General features: G+C 39.5%; 1 protein-coding gene across 2 annotated transcripts in view; it reads left to right on the top strand.

Annotated features, from left to right (window-relative positions):
• The window catches only part of LOC136881069 (zinc transporter 6), a 109,101-nt gene that overhangs the window by 36,003 nt on the left and 51,170 nt on the right, over positions 1-21,928 (top strand). The window contains exon 5 of one of the 2 annotated variants that reach the window (XM_067153677.2): positions 12,019-12,162. The exons of the other annotated variant lie outside the window; for it this stretch is intronic. Within the exon in view, the coding sequence (XP_067009778.2) occupies positions 12,019-12,162 (144 nt within the window). The remainder of the gene's footprint in view (positions 1-12,018; positions 12,163-21,928) is intronic. 2 annotated transcript variants of the gene reach the window in all.

The following is a 21,928-nucleotide window of genomic DNA, read 5'->3' as shown; positions in this document are numbered from 1 at the left end:
TTTTCAAATTTTTGCCTCCCCCAGATTCCTTGAGGCAGACTGACATATTGTCAGTGTGAGATTCTGAGTCTTTTACTCTACTCACATGGGGTAGTTTCGTTTGAAAATTGGAAGTCATAGGAATTTATGGAAGGTGTTTGGCAGTAAAACACCATGCTTGCCAAACGTGTTGGTGAGTTGTGATTCACCCACCCCTAACATGGGGAACAGACGCTGTCGGGGTACTGCCACTAACATGTGGAACTGTCGTGCCCTTTGTGTGTTCTACTCATATTAATCCCCAAGTACAGGGTTGCCTCTTCCAACATATCTGCCGTACTGAAGGTCACCCTCTCTGCCGTTGATGTCGTTGAGGTCTTCACTCGTAACCCTGAGCTGGGACCCTTACCAGATACTACACATCGGGTCAGTGTGCTCTGGAACTCGCATAGGCTGGGGCACCACTCCCTAGGTAGAGCTGCCTCCAAGGAGGGTCTCTACCTGCTAGAGAAAGCCAGATAAGGACAGGAAAAGGGAAGAGTATAAAGATGAATGCAGGTGATAAAGCACTAGGAACATAGGCTAACACATTTCTTCCATGTTCATGTGTTTATCCCACATTTTCCTTATCAAGACTGAAGATTGGACAGGATTGTCCCTCAGTGAGTGTTGAAGCCTGACCAGATGAAACTGGAAGCAAAAATAAACTCCTCAAGGGCTGAAAAGAAATGGACCTAGAAGAACTGGGACTGAAGAGAAGAGAACCCATCTTGTCTCCTCTTTCTATTGCTCCCTGTTCCAGTGCTGAAATGTCATTGTGTTTATCCTGTTGTGTGTTCCTATTCCTATCTTTATATCATTTGGAGGCCACCTCTGTCATCTGTTTCCTTCTCAATGAGACATTGATAGTAAAAAACCAAACTCCATGGCGCAAATGCCCCGGAGGACTCTGGCCTACCAAGCGACCGCTGCTCAGCCCAAAGGTCTACAGATTACGAGGTGTCGTGCGGTCAGCACGACTGACCCTCTCGGCCATTATTCTTCGGCTTTCTAGACCAGGGCTATCTTACCGTCAGATAGCTCGTCTGTTCTAATCACGTAGGCTGAGTGGACCTCGAACCAGCCCTCAGATGCAGGTAAAAATCCTTGACCTGGCCAGGAATCGAACCCAGGGCCTCCGGGTAAGAGGCAGGTATGCTACCCCTACACCGCAGGGCCTGCTCATTGATTGTAAGGCACCAGTAATATGCAGGGTGAGTCAGATTGAATGCAACAATGCTTAGTATGTTGTGCTGGAAGGCAAACAGATCATTTTTCCAAGAGGAGACATGAGTACTGTAGGGCATCGAAGGTAGAAAAAGCTTCATACTGTATGTCACGATTGATGTGCATTCCACATTTTGTTAACCCCTTGAAGGTCACGGAGCAGTATATTGCGTGTAGCGGTAAGTGCCGCTGTGGTTATGGCGCAATATATTGCGTGTCAATTGCGCGTCAAAATTCGAAGTTATATATCTTCGTAACTGTATGTCTTTGAACAACGATTGAAAAACGGATAGCTCCCGGCATCTGTTGGCTATTTTCTGAAGTCATTAGATTATTATTATCACAATGGGGAGCGCTGGGAATGAAATGTTTTTAAGCGGATTTCTTCAGCTTTAGCGAGTCAATTGCAAACAGTTGAAAATGGCTGCGCCAAGTCGAGCTGACTTGCTTACAAGCGACGATAGAGTTTGTGAAATTCTTATGAATGATGGAAGTGATTGTTCGGTCTTTGAAGACAGTCCTGAAGACGATGTAAGAGGTATATCTGGAATTAATTCAAGTGGTGAAGACTTAAATGAAAGTGAGGATGAAGTCTTACTGCTGCCACGTCCGAAGCGAACGAAGGTAAATAAAGCATGTTATGCCCCCAAACAAACCAAGAAGAAGACCACCTTCAAGAGTGTGCCATGTGTGTGCTCACACATCAAGGAGGGAGAAAAGGAACATAGGGACTATCTACCATTGTAAGGAGTGCAGCAAAACTCTTTGCCCTGTACCTTGTTTTTACGATTATCATACCAGAAAACATTGCTAAAAATGATGTTTCACAATTTTGTGCTTAAACTAGTTATTTGATGTCTTGTTAATATACCGTGTTAAATTCATTAGTTTCATTAAAATATAATGCCTCTTGAGGGTTGTTTTACAAACATGTGCAAAAACCTAAATTTTGGGGTGTGCAGTCTGCTAAGAAACCTGACTCTCAAAGGGTTAATAAACCTCCACCGATTTGACAAAAGTATCACGTTGTGCATTAAATTACAAAAGGGGTTTGAATTGTTGATGTCCAACATGATTACAGTGCTTTGTATGTTGTACTGTATCTGTATGCTTCTGGATAAACATTGAGAAAAGAATAAGCCGTTACACCTGTCGTTCCTCGACCCAGAGAAAGCGTTCCATCCTCCGCATCAGCTCATCTGGTACGCGTTGCGCGGCCAAGACATGTCAGAGCTTCTTATCAACTTGGTCCAGATGTTACCATTGATGCTTTCATGGCCTGCAATTGTAGACATGACGTAGGCTTTTGGGCTTATGCCATGTCAAGAAAATAAGGTGAAATTCTTTATATTTCACAGAGAACTTTGTTCCATCTGTTGAATAAAATCTGGACTGTTTGCGAGGAAGACTTCTCCAATAATGAAGGTTTAAATTTAGCTGTTAGTAATAGGAAGTGGTACGTTCATTCGTCACCAGATGTTTCACCGTACGCTGGTACAACTCTAGCATCCCAAGTGGCAGCTGACTGCACCATTTAGAGTCTGTCTGGGAGGGGACGCATAACTGATGTACACACATTATGAAAGCATGACAACTAACACAATCTGGAATGGAACATGAGGAATGTACGAATTTGGAAAACACCAAAACGAAATAACAGTAGGGAAAGGACAGATGAGGTCTAGCTACATAAATCCTCAATGGCTGGCAACTATATATTACTTAATTGATAGCCAGTGTCCCTGTTGAAACTGTTAGGATTGCTACCTATTTCCACAGCTTCCCGTTTAATCATAGACCTGTAGTGTTGAATGTGGGTAATAGATCAAACATCTTGGAACACGACATCATGATCCAATGATAAGGTGTGCTCAGCTGTTGCTGATTTGTCTGGCTGGTTGAGACGAATATTTCATTCATTTTCCTTGATACAAGTACCAATAGACTGCATGTTTGGCGAATGTATACCTTGCTGCAAGTACTGGGAATTTTTTACACCTCAGGGTGTAATAGTGGGGACAATTTGTCCTTGGTTTTACCAAAACTGGAAGGAATTTTAGCAACGGTGCCAAACACTGTTTTTGTATTCTATTTGCTGAGGACCTTGGCAATTCTATCTGTGGTATTGTGAATGTAAGGCAGGTAGCAGTTCCCTTCACTTCTTCTTTCTGTGAGCATTGCCTGATTGTCCCTCTGGGATGCAGGGCTTTATGACTCCGTACATCACTCTAACCATTACCCTTGAACATGACTTTGAATGTGTCAATCTCCTCATGGATATTTGATGACTCACAAATTCATATCTCCCTCTTCGTGAGTATCATGAGAATGCCCTGTTTTTGTGCTGGATGGTGGTGGTAATCTGTACGGATATAGCGATTCGTGTGGGTAGGCTTACAATAGACAGTATGTCCTAGGGAGCCGTCCAGTTTCTTTTTTACTAGAACATCCATGAAAGGAAGGCATCCATCCGACTCCATCTCCATAGTGAATTTAATTGAAGGATGTTGCTGATTTAGGCGGTTTAGAGTACGTGGCCATTAAGGAGTTACGTAGGTAGTCCCCTTCCCTGTCCTTTCGCTATTGTTATTTCGTTCCGGTGTTTTCCAAAGTTCTACGTTCTTCATCACTAAATGTTCCATTCCAGGCTTGTGTTAGTGTCATACTTTCGTAACATATGTACACCTGTTATACTCCCCCTCCCAGACACTCTAGATGGTGCAGTCAGCTGCCACTTGGAATGCTAATGCTGTGCCAGCTTACGGTGAGACATCTGATGACGAATGATCATACCATTTCCTACTGTTAATGGCTAAGTTCAAATCTTCATTATTGGAGAAGTTCCTTGTGAACAGTAAAGATTTTCTTCTGAAGACAGAGTAAATTTTTTGCAAAACTTAAAGAATTTCATCTTATTTTCTTGACATGGCATAAGCCCAAAAGCCTATATCATGGGTCCAGATGCTTTATGAGGACACTTGTAGCAGAGTAAAGTGCACTGTTGGCCTCTCTGGGAGCTTCCCTGTGAGAGTAGGTGTACATCAGGTATCAGCCCTCTCATCTTTCCTCTTCATCTTGTTATGGATACCATCTAATGTAACCTTCCAGAGTGTGTTCCTTGTACCGTACTGCAACTAAAACCAAAAAGGAACTGTGTTCAATCAGGGAGTGAACTCCTAAGCCATTACAGCCTGTGTTTAAATATTAAGGAAGAGTATCTGGAAAATAACCCAAGTTCATCCGCCATCACAATCATTGGTCAAGACATAGGAAAAACTAACTGCTTCCAGTATTTATGATCCCATCTGTAAAGTGACAGTGGCATGGATCAGGAAGTGTGGGCTAGAGTGATTGCAGCAGGGTTCAGATGGAGGCGAGTTACAGGACTACTGTGCGATAGCCATATGCTGGTCTTCCTCCTATCAAAGGTGTACCGCACTATAATTTGACCAGCAGCGTTTTATGGAGCTAAGAGCTGACCAATCATCAAAAGCGCTGAGTACCCTTTGCATGACATGGAGATGTGCATGTTACATGAATCTCTTGGAGTTTCTCTCCTTGATCACATCACCAACGACATGATCCGACACAGGGCGGGAGTTGTTCCCATTCAAGACAAAATGCAAGAAGGGCGTCTGAAATGGTACAGCCATGTCCTGAGAGCAGCAAATTGTACCGTCGCTCATGATGTATACAACTTCACTATTGCTGGTAACCGCCCATGTGGAAGGCCAAGACAATGATTGTAAGGACCGAGCTCGATAGCTGCAATCGCTTAAGTGCGGCCAGTATCCAGTATTCGGGAGATACTAGGTTCGAACCCCACTGTCGGCAGCCCTGAAAATGGTTTTGCGTGGTTTCCCATTTTCACACCAGGCAAATGCTGGGGCTGTACCTTAATTAAGGCCACGGCCGCTTCCTTCCCACTCCTAGCCCTTTCCTGTCCCATTGTCACCATAAGACCTGTCCATTTCGATGCGACGTAAAGCAACTAGCAAAAAAAGAAAAATGATTGTAAGACACTCTAGCTGCAGATGTGAAGATTGCTGAACTGACAGCAAGCATTGCGTTTTATCACTTAAAATGATATTCATCGATCCCAAGAGTGGACCCTGCAACTGTGGGAATGCTGAGGATGAGGAGGAGAAGAAGAAGAAGAACAACTTGATTACAGATCCTTCATCTTTGGTGCAATGATTGGTGCATATGGTCAAAGATGTGTGTGCAGTATTACAGTCGCTGCATGTATTCTTGCCATAAGGTCCTCCTTTGATGATACAGGAGTCTCATACACGATAATAACCTTGATAATACCCCAAACAGTAACTGATCATGTGCGTAGTGGTGTAACTAAGAAAGGATGCCCCCCCCAAAGTATTATTTTGGGCTCCTTCCTCAAATTCTGACATAGTGTCAGAATGATGTTTCCTACATTAATCAAGCATATTAGAGTTGTATTATAATTAACTGAAACTTATCAGAACTGGTATCCATCATTACTTTTCAAAGCTTCGTTGTTCCACGGATGCTGTTATGACCGGTAAAGTGAGATAAAGTTGCAGCACTGTACAGAAATCAGGGACGCTGCTAGCAATGACCTACACTGATTGCGGGAAAGTACCTCGGGAGATGTGCCAACACTGACTAACAATCAGGTTTACTGTGTTGATATTTTTCTGCTTGTGTTTGCATGTCCTATTCCAGCCCTGCTCACCTGCCAGTTAATACACAGCTTGGGGATTCAACAACTTGCATCAACCCTATGTCACATCAGTATATGCAACTTTCTTTCTAATAGAAAGTTGCAATATCATGTGCAACAAGGATCACATCACTACAAAAAACTAGAATATTATTTTACCTTGCATAATTTAATTTGGCACCGAATGGGCTCGCTGAGTCATCTATATATATAAAAGCAAGTCGGTCTGGAGCAATGTATAAATATTTAAAAATGAAAAAGGACGTGAATTAATGAGGCACTTCCAGAAATCTCAGAAATTTGAAACTTGGTACGGGAGAAGCTGATGACCCCAGGATCCCTGGAAAAATTGAAAATTCTCAAAATTCCCTCAAGGGGGCACGCTGGGGGCCTCAAATTTTGGGCTCAGCATAAGAACGCAGTCGTCTAATTTATCCAAAACGACAACCTATAGGTTTCGTGAGCCTAAAAATTTTCGGGAATTTCCTAATTTTTATCCCCCGTCCCCCCAAATCAAGATGGCGGCACAACCTGCCAGACGAGGTAGAAAATTGAAATTTGGTAAAATTATACCTTTTGGTCCCTACCCGACATAAAAATTCCAAGATGTGCGAATTTTTCACTTTTTACCCCCCAAAGATATCGAAATATGGAGGCAATTTTAGTGACTGTGCAGACATTCCTTTTGAGCTATTTGTTGGCTAAACGGTAAGTCGTATCACAAAACGGATGGCACAATTTCCCTTCAATTCGGAGTGATCTAGAGCTTTGGTCCTATGACATTTTGTCTTATCTCTCTGCCTTATACGTTAGATTTGGCCGTATTTCTGGATTCTTTGTAAATTTGGTGATTTTTACAAGTATATTTCATTGTTTGACACACGTATATGAACGATAGAATCATCAAGTTGGGTTCGCACATTGGCACAATCAAGGGCCATATGTGGACCAAAATTTATGATTCTAGCTTATACATAAGTATACAAAAAGTAATGTAAAACGTTACAAATGTACCCAAATTTCACCCTATTCAAATTTTGAACTCAATTTATCCACTAAATAGGGGGGATACGAGGAAATGGTATAGAAAGCAACATGTAGAGCAATAAATGAGGCGCCTGATGGCGCAAACCGTTTGTTAATATCATGCACCGTTTAGGAGTTATGAATCTCGAAGTGGAAGTCTGCATTTTTGAACGTGCTCATGCTTATCCCTCATCTATATATATAAAAGCAAGTCGGTCTGGAGCAATGTATAAATATTTAAAAATGAAAAAGGACGTGAATTAATGAGGCACTTCCAGGAATCTCAGAAATTTGAAACTTGGTACGGGAGAAGCTGATGACCCCAGGATCCCTAGAAAAAATCGAAAATTCTCAAAATTCCCTCAAGGGGGCACGCTGGGAGGCCTCAAATTTTGGGCTCAGCATAAGAACGCAGTCGTCTAATGTATCCAAAACGACAACCTATAGGTTTCGTGGGCTTAAAAATTTTCGGGAATTTCCTAATTTTTATCCCCCGTCCCCCCAAATCACGATGGCGGCACAACCTGCCAGACGAGGTAGAAAATTGAAATTTGGTAAAATTATAGCTTTTGGTTCCTACCCGATGGAAAAATTCCAAGATGTGCATATTTTTCACTTTTTACCCCCCAAAGATATCGAAATATGGAGGCAATTTTAATGACTGTGCAGACATTCCTTTTGAGCTATTTGTTGGCTAAACGGTAAGTCGTATCACAAAACGGATGGCACAATCTCTCTTCTATTCGGAGTGATCTACAGCTTTGGTCCTATGACATTTTGTCTTATCTCTCTGCCTTATACGTTAGATTTGGCCGTATTTCTGGATTCTTTGTAAATTTGGTGATTTTTACAGGTATATTTCATTGTTTGACACACTTATATGAATGATAGGATCATCAAGTTGGGTTTGCACATTGGCACAATCAAGGGCCATATGTGGACCAAATTTTATGATTCTAGCTTATACATAAGTAGGCAAAAAGTAATGTAAAACGTTACAAATGTACCCAAATTTCACCCTATTCAAATTTTGAACTCAATTTACCCACTAAATAGGGGCGATATGAGGAAATGGTATAGAAAGCAACATGTAGAGTGATAAATGAGGCGCCTGATGGCGCAAACCGTTTGTTAATATCATGCACCGTTTAGCAGTTATGAATCGTGAAGTGGAAGTCTGCACTTTTCAACATGCTCATGCTTATCCCTCATCTATATAAACAAAGTTGTAGGGGGTCTGCTGTCTGTAATTTCTTTTGTTTTGCCTCTTTTTCAGATATTTATCCGTTTTAGGTCAACTCACGACCGAATCGGTGGTTTTTACTTTTCGTGTCTGTCTGTTTGTCTGTTCCACCATCACGTCGAAATGGCTGGATAGATTGCAATCAAACTTCGTATTTAGAGTATACTCATCCCGTGCAAGGTTTCGGTATGCATATCATTTTATAAAATCTTTGAATAGATGGGGATTTTATAGGAAAATGAGTTCGGTTTTCCTCCATTTTCTCTTATACTATTGATTTTCTGTAAACTCCGTGGAACGCATGTAAAACGTCTCTTCATTATAAACAACTTTCGTTATGTTCATGATGTACCTTACTCTTCACATGACGGAGAAATTTACTATTTTCTGCGGGTATCATGCTCTGCATTGAGTGACCGACAGACCGACAATGAACCTACAGGTTACCATGGCAACGTCTCTGACTGCTTGCCAGCAGGGAAGTAACGTATTGCATTTTTCCTCATCATGCTTTTTTAAATTCGTGGTTGTTCCTTGGATAGAAGGCAAGAGAGGCGTCAATCGGCCTATCTGGGGGATAATGGCGGAATATCGTTGGAGATTATAACCGTCCTCCAATAGCTCAAGTAATAACACCATTAGTCATCTTCTTATCTGTTTACCTAAGAATCACTGTGCCTAAATTTCTCCTCTGTTACCGCTTTATGATATCCATAACTCACACCAGCATATTTTTTTGAGGTCATTTTATTTTCCAATACAGTCGCTTGGCATTTACATATTTGTCGTTATCCGCCTATCCTCAGTTATAATCCATTTTCTATTAATTTCAACTTTCTTAACTCTATTATTTTCTTCCTTAATTACTCCGTATGTACGCGGGTGCTAGAATCTAATGGATATATTTCCACCAAACTTCATATTTAGAATTCACCTTTCCGTGGGTAACTATTGTTTCTAAATCCCTGAACTGACTGGGGGTTTATACGAAAGCGAAACCATGATTTTGCACTCCCACAAAATATACACAACAAAACTTAATGGAAATTAATTTCTAAACCTTTTTTTCTCATGTGCATCATTTCGATACGAGGATTAATAAGGGAGATATCATTAACGGACCGTTTTTCGGTACAAGTCCCATCAGACTTAACTCGAGAACGGGTGCGTGTAAAGCGTATTTCTTACAACTTGAAAACTACTGAAGATATTCGAACCAAACTTTATATTTAGCATCCATCTGTCCAAAGGTAGGTTTTAAAGGTCTATAACATTTCATGTTCCCGGAATGGACTGGTGGTTTATAGGGAACCAAAATTGTTATTTTACTCTCCCACAATATATACCTGACTGGAAATCGACAAAACATGATGGAATTCCATCTCTAAAACTTTCTTTTCATGTGCATTTTTTTCGTCAGGAGGATTAATAAGGGAGATATCATGAATGGTCAGTTTTTCAGGTTAAGTCCAACAGACATAGCCCAAAAGGTGTTGTACGTGGACCAGATACCTTATCTATCAATATAAATAAAATCGTAACGACTGTGTGCCTCTACATTGACTGTTTGGGCGAAATTTTCGCACAGTACCCATTTAAGGGTTAATAATGACCATCTGAATATTTTTTTGGTTCAGTTTCCTGAAAGTCCTAATTTTGACCCTCCTCGCCCAAAATCCAGATTGTGGCATAATCTACCAGACGAAAAAGTAAATGGAAATTTGACAAAATTATACCTTTTAGCCTGTAACAGGCAAAAAACTTCCAAGATCTTTCTATTTTTCACTTTTATCCCCGAAGAATATTGAAATATTGAGGTAATTTTAATGATGGTGCAGACATTCGGGAAGTCCTATTACATAACGGATTGCACACACTCCGTTTAAACTGAAATGATCTAGAACCTTGGTCTTATGGCGTTTTGTCGTATCTGTATCCTTTTTACGTTTGATTTTTCTCTGTTAATCGATGTTAAGTAAATTTGGACTTTTTACAGGCATAATTCATACTTTCGGTCACTTATAGGAAAAATAGAATCATCAAACTTTTCACGAAAATTGGCCCACCCAGTAGCCATATGTGAGCCATTGCTATGTATGTAGCTGTCACATAATTATCCGAAAAGTAATGCAGTGTGAGATAATCTTACAAATACTTTACCCTGTTCAACATTTCTAACTCAATCTGACCCAAGAATAGATGAGATATCATAGGACCAGCCATTTATTCCACTAAATCCGGCGTGTCTTATGGTATAATCCTTTGTCGATATGACGTACGTTTAGCAGAAGTTAATCTGTAAATGAAGGTCTGCAATATTGTAAACAAGCATATACTTTCGTATATCGATCTATATATATTCACTGATGTCGATTTGTAGCGATCGAGAAAGGGTGTGTCTGCTATTGTAATCAGTACTTCCCACGCTGAATTTGACTGGCAGTAGGAATGGGGTCCTTCTCCAACTTCTGTGTAACTGGCATTAGTAAGGAAGGCCTACCATTGTAATGAATAGTTCACTTCTCAATTTGACTTGCAGAAGGCAAAGGAGCATGCAGTTTTGTTTAAAACTCCCCTACCTGATTGTGTTTGGCAGTAGGCAAGGGTGCCCGCAATTATAAACAAATGTCCTCATCTAAAATGTGACTGGCATTAGGCATAGTGGCCTGCTAATTTGATGGAATCTCACCAACTTGGTGTGACTGGCGGTAAGCTTCTGGCAGTAGGAAAGGGGCCTGACATTATAATGATAACTGCACAACTCAATTTCCACTGATAGTAGGGTAGTTGCCTGCCATTATAATAAAAACTCCTCAACTGTTATCTGTCTGGAAGTAGGAAGAGGGGGCTGCCATTGTAACGAAAAATCCCCAAATCGATTGTGACCACGCAGTAGGCAATGGGGCCTGCAATTATAATGTAAATTTCTCAACTCGATTGTGAATGGCAGTAGGTAAAGTGAGCCTGCCATTATATCACAAATCCGTAAGAAACACTTCACATTGGAAACAGCGTATGGGGACCTCCCCATGCTGTTTCTCGGATAACGCTAAGAGACATGCAATTTTAAAACAATCTTATTTACTGCATGTACAGTATTTACTTCGGTATTCGAATACAATGTAGAATACTGTTGCGAAGCACGGGTACATTTGCTAGTTTCAAGTATAAACTAAATTATGTATTCAGATATACTGTACTACAGAATGTCTTTGTGGGCCTCCCCCCACTCAGCGGGCTATGAGGGCCTGTTAGTTATGCCCCTGCATGTGCACCTATGCCTGCACCGACGGTGGAGGCTCTGTAGTCAAGTTGGAGGCTGACAATTCAAACTTTTGTAATGTAATGCATAACGTGATGGTCTTGTTAGGATGGTGGAAGTTTCTTGACAAAACGTGGACTGCTCAACCATCATATCCCAAATGTTTTCAAACTTTGACACCCCTCACTGCCCAAACCATCAATTTCCAGACATGGGTCCCTTCTTGAAAATTGATCAACATGCTAGGTGTTGTCGCATTCATTCTGAATTGCCCTGTATATGGAGAGTTTAAATTTCATCCATCATGTATTAACTTTTATTTTTCTTATTCCTGCATATCATTAAGCAATATCATTCTTTTTATCAGTGATGAGTGCTCAAGTTTTGCAAATGCTAATTATGGGAAAAAGTACAAGTTATTTATTTACATCATTCTTTGCAGTTTGCTTTTGTGATATTACTGGAAGTAATAATTAATCAAATTTGTTGCTTCAGATGGATTGAATTCTGTGTAATCGTAAATTTATTGGTATCTTATAGAGGTCGACTTCTGGTTGGTGTTGGCGTTGCCTTTGTAAGCCACTTGGTTGTGATCTATGGCTGTAATAACACTGCTCTGGCCCATGTTGTAGCTGCGTCTTCAAGTAGTTGGCTGCAGGAGCATGTATCTGATATCAGTCAAAGGTGAGACTGCAATGCATGGAAGACAATGTTTTAATTTTAATTTTTTTTTTTTTATAACACTTTGAGTCATTCTGTTGATGCCCCATCTCATCTCTTTAATCCTTCCCTTTGTTGCTGCATCATCTGTGCCATACAACTCAGACATTTAGATCAATGTAGGCTAATCTTAGCCTTTTTGTATGGCATTTGTCCTCCTCTCAATCTGCTGTCTTAAGCAGATCTCAAATTTTTAGGCTCTTAAGAATCAACTTTTGTGACACCTAAAACAGATCCTGAAAATTATCAAATAGACACTGATAGGGCAGTTTTAAGCACATCAGATTTTTTTCCTACTTCAAATTGTAATAATGCAATTAATTAGTTAACTGTTATGGCAACTATTAACAAAACAGTAAAAAAATTTGTTGTGGTTAGGAACCGTTTCTGTTAAGTCTTAAATTATATCTTAAGTGAATTCATTCTAATCAATTCATCTGCCTCGACGGTCTGTGACTGTTCATACAGTATTACATAAGTAATTATTTTACTTTTAGATTTGTCAGCAGCCCTGAAGATGGTTTTCCATAGTTTCCAATTTTCACACCAGGCAAATGCTGGGGTTGTACATTAAGGCCACAGCCACTTCCTTCCCACTCCTAGCCCTTTTCTATCCCGTTCTGGCCATAAGACTTATCTGTGTCAGTGCGGCATAAAGCAAATTGCACAAAAAATTTAAGAGCGTGTATTAACTAAGAGAAATTAGCATATTTAGTCTCTAAACCTTTTTTTAAAAGGGTACAATTGGGAAAAATAGGCATTTTATCCACAATAAAGTCCTTAGCAAACATTCATATTTTATATACAGTATTATAATATTTGACTACTTTTAGCTGATCCCTCTCAAAAAAAAAAAAAATTAAACAGGCATTTAGCATAAAATACTAGGTCTAGTTATAGTCCTGTCTTAAAATATACTCTTTCACTCTTTCTCCTTGTCTTCAGAACCTGCTTCTTTTCCGTAACTGCTATATTTGCCATCCAATTTATGCAAGTGTTATATTGTCATTTCCTTCTACCTCATACATCAAATGAGTCTGTTCTCTTCCTTTCAGCTATTCATGTGTCAAATCTCTGCAGGTTTCCTATGGACAAAGATTACCTGAATAACAGTAGATACAGGCAAACAGATTAGCTCTATATGAGATAGCATGAGGATACATAAGAATAGGCAAAAGAGTAGGTACGTTGAACATTTATTTGAGATATGAAAGTATGGTTTTTGAACATCATGATGGATGAGGGTTGTAATGGTGATGTTGAGATGAAATCTCTATTGCTGTGCGGTTATCGGCGGGCTGCTGTGAGCTTGCATCCGGGAGATAGTGGGTTCGAATCCCACTGTCGTCAGCCCTGAAGATGGTTTTCCGTGGTTTCCCATTTTCACACCAGGAAAATGCTGGGGCTGTACCTTAATTAAGGCTATTTAATTGTGGAATCAATAATGAAGCCTTCAGAACAGGATAGCTTAAAAGCAATAATGTCAATGCATTGGTTCCAGACATTGTTTGAGAGACCCTGCACTTATTCATAGATTATAACCTTGTCATCTCAGTGTTAGCTATCATTGATCTGGCTGCATTATGGCATGGGGTACGTAGTAAATCACCATGTGGCTAGGCCTCCCATGATGTGTGAAAGAGTTTCGAACTCTCTGTGGCAATGCCAACAGAGGTTATTGCCCTAAGATCTGCCAGGTACAGTATGTACAGCAGAGTCATTGGCATTCAATTTGATTGTCTCACTCCATTCATTTCAAGACAAGCCTTTATAATTATCAATCCATGTATTTGCTGTGGTATACTGTTTAAATAAGACTACATCTTTGCCCTTCTGTCCCTTCTTGTCAAAAGTTCTCATTTCAAGTCAAACTTCCCTTTTATCTACAGAACCATACATTTTGTCTCAAATGGAATCTGTTTCTGCTATATTTATTGCGGTGAGGCTCTTGCTGATTTCTTGACAGAAGTTTTTCATTGAGTGTAAGAAGACATTGGAAAAGTGGAGAATTGTGCATGCATGTTCCAGATAGATTTCCCATGATCTACAGAATAAATTCAGGCCTTTAAATTTATTTCAGCTTATATCATATTATATAGGACATACATGGGAAGTTGCAAAATGCTAATGAGCTATAATTACTCAGTTCATAGACACACCTCTATATACATACATACATACATATATATATACGATCACTGTTGAAAAGTAATTGAGTAAAATTATTGAAATCACTCGTAACAATGACATTTTTAGTAATTTTTACTTGTAATCCTTACATTTTAGTAATCGTTGCATTTTAGTAATTTGTATACATCACATAAGAGTGTTTGGTCATTTTGGAACCTCAGCACTCGCTAAAGATATGACGCACACTTGTTCATTTACTCACAGCTTGTGGTTTCTGGTTGAGATTTAGATAATAGTGTACTGCATGGTCGATAATGGAACCAGAATAAACATGTGACAGTGAAGGTGTTGAGGAATTTATGTTCCTCGGTGTGAATAAATATTTTGAATTAGTTGGCTCTGAAAATAATGAAAACTCAAATGCAGACTTTGCTAGGGAGCAATCATTTAGAATGTTCTTTTTTAGTCTCACTTACTGACTGATTGCCTCTCCGCATTGGTATCGTTCTAGCCCCATGTAAAAAAATACAATATTTTTACCCTATAATTATAAGAATGATATTTATTCACTATGATTGTGAAGTCCAGAGTGTACAAGAAGCCTTCACTGTGAATGTGAAGTCCAGACTGTACAAGAAGACTTTCATTACTCCACAATTAATGCACTGGAAGTAGCCAAGTTCTGGTATATGTTTCTGACACGAGAATTAATACACTTTAATTGAGTAATTTGAATTGTACAGTGTAAAATTTGGTGATTTAAGCCATGCCATACTGTGAACTGGGATAAGTATAAAGAACTCCAAACCAAAATCTGCCAAATGATTAGAAGAGCAAACACTGTATAGCTGGGTAATCAGTGTAAGGACATAGAAGAATGTGAATCTAAGCATGACACAAAAAGGTTAAAGAAGCTGCTGGGTTACATACCAGGAAGACAAATGGACTGTAATATAACAATGAAGGGAAGGTCATCATCGAACATGAACAGCTGGAAAAGTCTGTGTGACTGATGATAATAGGGGACCATGTCCTTCTGTTTGCGATACAGATGAAAGACCATTAGTAATTTGCCACGAAGTAGAATATCCCCTCAAGAACTGCAAAAACAGAAAGGGACCTGGACTGGATGGTATACCTATAGAAATTACAAATTCTTCAAGAAGACCAATCACTGGATATCCTGATAGAGCTGTTCAATCTGGTATACACCCAGTGGATCAATCACTTCTGACTGGTTGACATCAACTTTCATCCCTATTCTAAAGAAAACAGTGGCTAAATCGCAAGGAGATTATAGAATCATAAGCATAATGAGCCGTGTTCTCAAAATCTTCCTAAAAGTAATACATGCAAGAATATACAGCAAATGTGAATCCTACGTAGTTAGCACCCAGTTTGGTTTCTGTAATGGATTTGGCACCAGAGAGGCATTGCTGGGGATGCATGTTTTGGTACAAAGATGCATAGATATGTCTGTGGATGTATATGCTTGTTTTATTGTTTATGAAAACGCTTTCGACCATGTGAAACATGAAACATTGCTGCATATCCTACATGATATTGGCGTGGATGGTAGAGATATTTGAATTATTGCCAACCTATATTGGAATCAGACTGCATCAGTTAAGGTTGACAGCACAAACACCTGTGCTATTGAAATAAAGCAAGGAGTGAGGCAAGGCTCTGTTCTTTCTCTAATCCTTTTCAATATTTACTCTGAAAGAGTATTTTCTGAAGCACTAGGAAGAAAACTGGGGTCACAATAAATAATCTGCAATATGCAGATGATACTGTTCTGCTTGCAGCAAGTGCTGAGGCTCTGCAGTGTGGTTGAACACAGTGCTGCAGCAGGTCTACATTTAAGACCAAAGTAATGGTCATAAGCAAGCATGTCATTCAACCTGTTAACTTGACTGTAGCTGGCACATCACTGGAGCAAGTATCTCGGCAGCTTACTTGATCACAGCTGGAACAGTGCTGTTGAAATTAGGTTCCGGATTGAACAGGGAAGGACTGCATTCAAAAGAATCAGCAAACTTCTCTGTAACAGGGACTTTAAGATCAATCTCCGTCTCTGTTTATTTCGGTGTTGTGTATTTTCTGTCTTATTTTATGGTACCGAGACTTGGACCCTAACAGAGAACACCACCAAAAAACTTTGATGTTTTGAGATGTGGTGCTACCGACGCCTGCTCAGAATATCATGGGTTGACAGAATACGTAACACTGAAGTACTCCAACGCCTGAACAAAGAGCTAGAGGTCATACATGACATCAAAAAGAAACATGAGTACTTTGGCCATATCATGCGTAATGATAAATATAGATTCCTTCAGCTTAACTTGCAAGGTAAAATTGAAGGAAGGAGAATATCATGACTACGGATTCTACGAGAATGGTATGGGCTCAGTACCCCCAATCTTTTCCGAGTTACTGAGAACAAGAAACAGATCGCCCTGATGACAATCGACATCCAATGAGGATATGGTACAAGAAGAAGAAGAAGATACTGTGAAGAATTATTTTGATTAGAATAGGATTAGTATTATATTATCTGTATATTGTATGGCAAAGTAAACATTTACATTGTCATGCGACAAGAAGGGCTTTCAGATCTAATGTACTGATGTCAAGTTCCCTTGATGCCCTCTTCTTACATTTGGACACAATGTACTGAATAGTCTGTTTGGGAACACCACAGACACATTGAGAAGATGGAATTGTGCCCCACTTGTAAATGGTTTCAGCACAGATTCTGCGATTGTTCAGAACCCTTTTAAGAGCAGTCTAGTGCTCCATTGTAGATCAAAACCAAGTGCAGGGCTGTAAGTAGGACCTAAGTTGAGGGCTGATGTTCAGCCTGCATTCTTCTCTCCACTGGGCATTTGCATCAAAATGGCTGTCTGTAAAACCCTGGACATAACTGATCAGCATATATCTAGTGGGCTTTAGCCAGATCCTATTGATTTCCAAATGTCTTCATGGATAGGCAAGTCTGAGTTTCCTGAGATCTCTTTCTTGTATTCTTGAAGAGAACAACTTTTCTGTGCAGATGAGATGGCATGGTACGGAAGCCAATAGATAGGAGTCTGATTAGGCAAGTGATAAGTCTTGTGGAATTATGATGTATGATCTCAGTTACCATCTGTCAGCATTTTGCTTTGATGCCACCTAGGCTTCCTACATGTCAATTTTGATATTCCAGTTTTCTCTACCAGATAGTAGAGTAAACCAGATCTCTCTTGGGCAATATATGTCAGGATTTTTATTAATTGTGTCAGGTAAATGCCATGCGTTTGACATGCAGTGTCAAATGTACTTTCCTCCACCCTTAAAAAATCAGACTACCTCTGCCAGGTTTGAACATGTGATCTTGGGAAATGGAGGCCGATAGTGTACAACTGTTCCATAGAGTTAGGTGATATGATCAGTGAAACTGCATCATATTCTTTGCACCTTCAAAATTTGGCATGGTTTTTCTTTTAAATTTTGATGACTGAATTGTCTCTCATTCTTCCAGGAGGGTGCATTTAGACAGGATGGAGGATTGATGTCCTACTGTAAATTCAGTTTCTCAAGCTCTTATTATGCTATGGAAGAATTTAATGTAATCATTCTGTGATAGTCTTTCTTCTGTATCATTTGTACTTGCCCTATGACTCCCGTTATGTATAGATGGCTTTGTGTACATGTTAGCAGACTTTATCATCTGACCGACTGACCCTTGAACTTCATGAGATCAGTAAACTTTCATGCTGGTTCATCTGTATCTTCCTACATTTTATAGTAGATAACAAAAGCATGAAAAATACCAAAATAAGATGTTATGCACTTTATTGCATTACAATTGTTCCAATTCATTTTACCTTTCCTACAGTGAATGATTTGAATCTTGGGGACTGTATGAAGGAATTTTGCTATAAGTCCTAGTTTTATTTTTTTTGAAGTCTTGCAAAGTAGTAGTCTTATTAGGTAAGGTAGCTTCCTCTGTAGGCAGAGGACTTGGGCAGAAAGTAGTTCATTTGGAACTCCATGTTGTGTGGTGTCAAAGTGGAAATGATCTCTGGAAAAACATTAAATAAACAAACCTGTTGACGGTGCAACCCTCATGGGCCTTGTCCAACCAATTACTGCTGTTCTGCCTGGAAGCCTGTAGAATATGAGATGATAGGTTGTCAGTGTGACAAATCCTCCTGGACATTATTCGTGGTTTTTCCAGATTGTCCTATAGCTCCTCCTCGATTATTCATATGTAGCTAACTGGACCTCGGACTAGCCGTCAGTTCTGGGTAAAAATCCCTGACCTAGCCGGGAATTGAACCCAGAGCCTTCAGGTAAGAGGTAGGCTCACTAGCTGTAGACTACAGGTCTGGTATTTTGTGTTTGCCAGATAAAATTAAATGAAACTTAGCTACAGACCGCCGAGAGAGTTCTTGTTTCTCTTCCGTATGGTAGAGTAAAACTGAATATTGAAATTGATATGCAGGTATCATTTGTACCCAACGAGACCAATGATGATGATGATGATGATGATGATGATGGTTATCATCATCATCTTCTTCTTCTAGGTTAAATATAATGGGAGTGTTCCACGGCGAGTGTAGTGAACTCCGAGGCAAATAAGACATGGAGCACCCGAAAGAAATTTCTCGATACATTAAAGCATACATTTCATATGTACATAACTATTTCATATGCTCCTTGACTTCAAAGTGTGTAATCTTCTTTAAAATAATAATGAATTACATTGTACCATTATGTACAGTTGCTCCAAAAAAATTGAACACAGGGTATTGTATAAGTTCCTCATTAGTACACTTTTCTCAAACAACTGAACTATTAGTATATTTGTTATGGGTATCCACAGTATTTGTATCAATCAATCTATCAGTCAGTCATCACTGACCTGCACTTTGGGTTGTCCCCCAGGTGGCATATTCTCTATCCTTTGTTTCCCTTGATTTTTCTTAATAAAGGAGTTTCATATTTACTGAACATTTCCCTTTCCTAATTTGATTCTTTTTCCTATAAATGAATATTTACTCCTATTTGTCATCTTGAATTCCAGTTTTATCTTCAGGTTGTGATCTATTCGGGCCGATGACCTTAGATGTTAGGCCCCTTTAAACAATAAGCATCATCATCAAGTGATGTATCCTACTTTTAAAAACTCTGTTTAAGCTTATTGGTCAACTAGTGTCATTCCACGTTGGTTCCATATTGACTTACGAACTTATAAATTTATTTTTCTTTTATAATAATAATATAGTAAAACCTCCCTATAACAGACACCTGAAAAAATGTCCGTTATGAAGGGGTGTCCGCCCGCGAGAGGTTATGAAACCGGTACCATTAAACATAAGTTGGAACACAATAACCTATGTATTGTATGTGTTAACAATTCTTGTAAATGCACCTGTAATTGTATACTGTATACAGTATTGTACAATATACTGCACTGTACTCACATGAGAAAGTTGTAGATGGGCTGCTGCAGCTACGATGCACTGTATTAAAGAGACAAAAACACTTCTATGGAAACCTCTATTGAGTACACTGTACACTATTATCGTTCACCATGTTAAAATTAAGAAGAACATATGAGTTTTTGAAATTTCAAATCAGTATGTAGATGTAGCAATCTCTAGCACAGTACAGTAGAACATTAGCACTTGAAAAAAGTCCTTAATGTTCGTTTGTTTTGTCCATTTTGGTTTAGCAATGATGTTTTCACTATTTGCAATTAAATCCTGGGTCAAATTTACACCTTTTTCATTGTTTTATTTATAATAAAATTATTTCACTCGCTTAACAAAGCCGAGAGTCTCACTGTACGAGGTTATTGGCAGCACATTCATTTCCATATTTTCTTCAAAGTCGTCATTATCATCACCTACACTCCCGCTTTCGTCAGAATCTTCATTTTTGTCCTTCTTCCCTTGGATTGACTGAAGAATCATTTTCATGTCTCCACTCTCACACTCTGTTGGAATATCTGAATCAATTTCGATATAGGTGTTCACTTGTACACTGTAACCTGCTGCATTAATTAACTCTTGTGTTGTTTCCATGCTGTCAGGAAGGGTATCCAATTCTATTTTGGGATGTCCACCACTGGCGGGAAACCCAGCTTTCAGAAAGCAGTTACGAATTGTTGAGGCTGTGACGTTTTTCCATGCATTGGTTATCCATGAAATTGCTTGGAGAACATTCAGCCCCTTTGTCAGTGTTTGAAGGGTTACTTCATTCCCGTTAAGTTCTGATACTATGTGTTTCATCACTAACTGTCTGTACATAACCTTGAAGTTCTGGATCACTCCTTGGTCAAGCGTCTGAGAAACTGATGTTACATTTGGTGGGAGAAAGACGATCTTCACATTTTGCAACTTAATTGTATCCGGATGCGATGCTGCATTATCGAGGAATAACACTTTTCGCTCCTGGCGTATCATTTTTCTGTCCAATTGTCCTATCCTCTCTGTCATTATTTCTCTGGTCATCCATGCTTTCCTATTCGCTTTCCATTCAATGCCAAACTTCATAACGTCCATATTTTTAAAACACCTTGGTTTTGCAGCTTTTCCTATCACAAGGGACTCCTCCCGTTCTCCACTCATAGTTGCACATAACAAGACCGTAAGACGTTCTTTCGAAACTTTTCCACCAGTACAACGATTTCCTTTGAAACACAAAGTTTTAATATTAATACCAATATAAATGGTCCGTTATTGGACATTATAAATTTTCCAGCTAGCTCATTCTTGGTTGCCAGCGTTTCGCCCTCATGTGCTAGGGTGGGCTCATCAGTTGGTACCTAGCACACTTACCAATACGCTGGCTAGTGCATACCGTGGAGGCCACTGCGTAGGCTAACTGGAGCCACCGGCAGTGCCAATGCACTAAGAGACTTTGTCTCATCACCAAAAATTGATGCCTGCTTGGCCATCAGATGATATAGATGTTGATTCCCATAGGGAATATTGGTATTATAAATTTGCTCATTCAGGACAAATATTTCAGATTCCCTATGGGAATCAACATCTATATCACACAAAGTTTTGTCGGGTAAAGCAAGGAAAAATACTCCAGTTTCATCGGCATTCAAAATATTTTCCGGAGCATACCCGTCTATGATTGAAGGTATTTTTTCTTGCCAGTTGTCAACAATCTCCATATTAACACTGGATGATTCTCCGCAAATCACTCTGAAGTTGATACCTTGTCGCTTTCTGAATCTTTCTAGCCAGCCATTCGAGGCTTTGAAATCTCCAATATCTAATTCTGTCGTGAATTCTAACGCTTTTGCTTGTATCATTCGTCCTGACACAGGGACATTCTGACTTCTTATTTTAGCGAACCACTCTAGCGTTGCCTTGTCAATGAGAGCTCCACTACCACTTTGAAACAGTTTAATGCGCTGTTCGTTGCCATTTAAATGCCATTCTTTCACTAGTTCCTCTTGCTTTTTCACAATTTCAGCTGCCTGTGTCTTTCCAATCTTAAACACTTCGGACAGTTTACACACACCACACTTTTCACGTTTATGATAGTCTATTATCCCTACCTTTTCTTTTAAAGTTAAAAACTTCCTCGGAGC

This window comes from Anabrus simplex, chromosome 9, assembly GCF_040414725.1.
Source record: "Anabrus simplex isolate iqAnaSimp1 chromosome 9, ASM4041472v1, whole genome shotgun sequence".
NCBI classification, from domain to species: domain Eukaryota; kingdom Metazoa; phylum Arthropoda; class Insecta; order Orthoptera; family Tettigoniidae; genus Anabrus; species Anabrus simplex.
The sequence above is the reverse complement of the archived record's forward strand: the minus strand, read 5'-3'. Positions and strand labels throughout refer to the sequence as shown.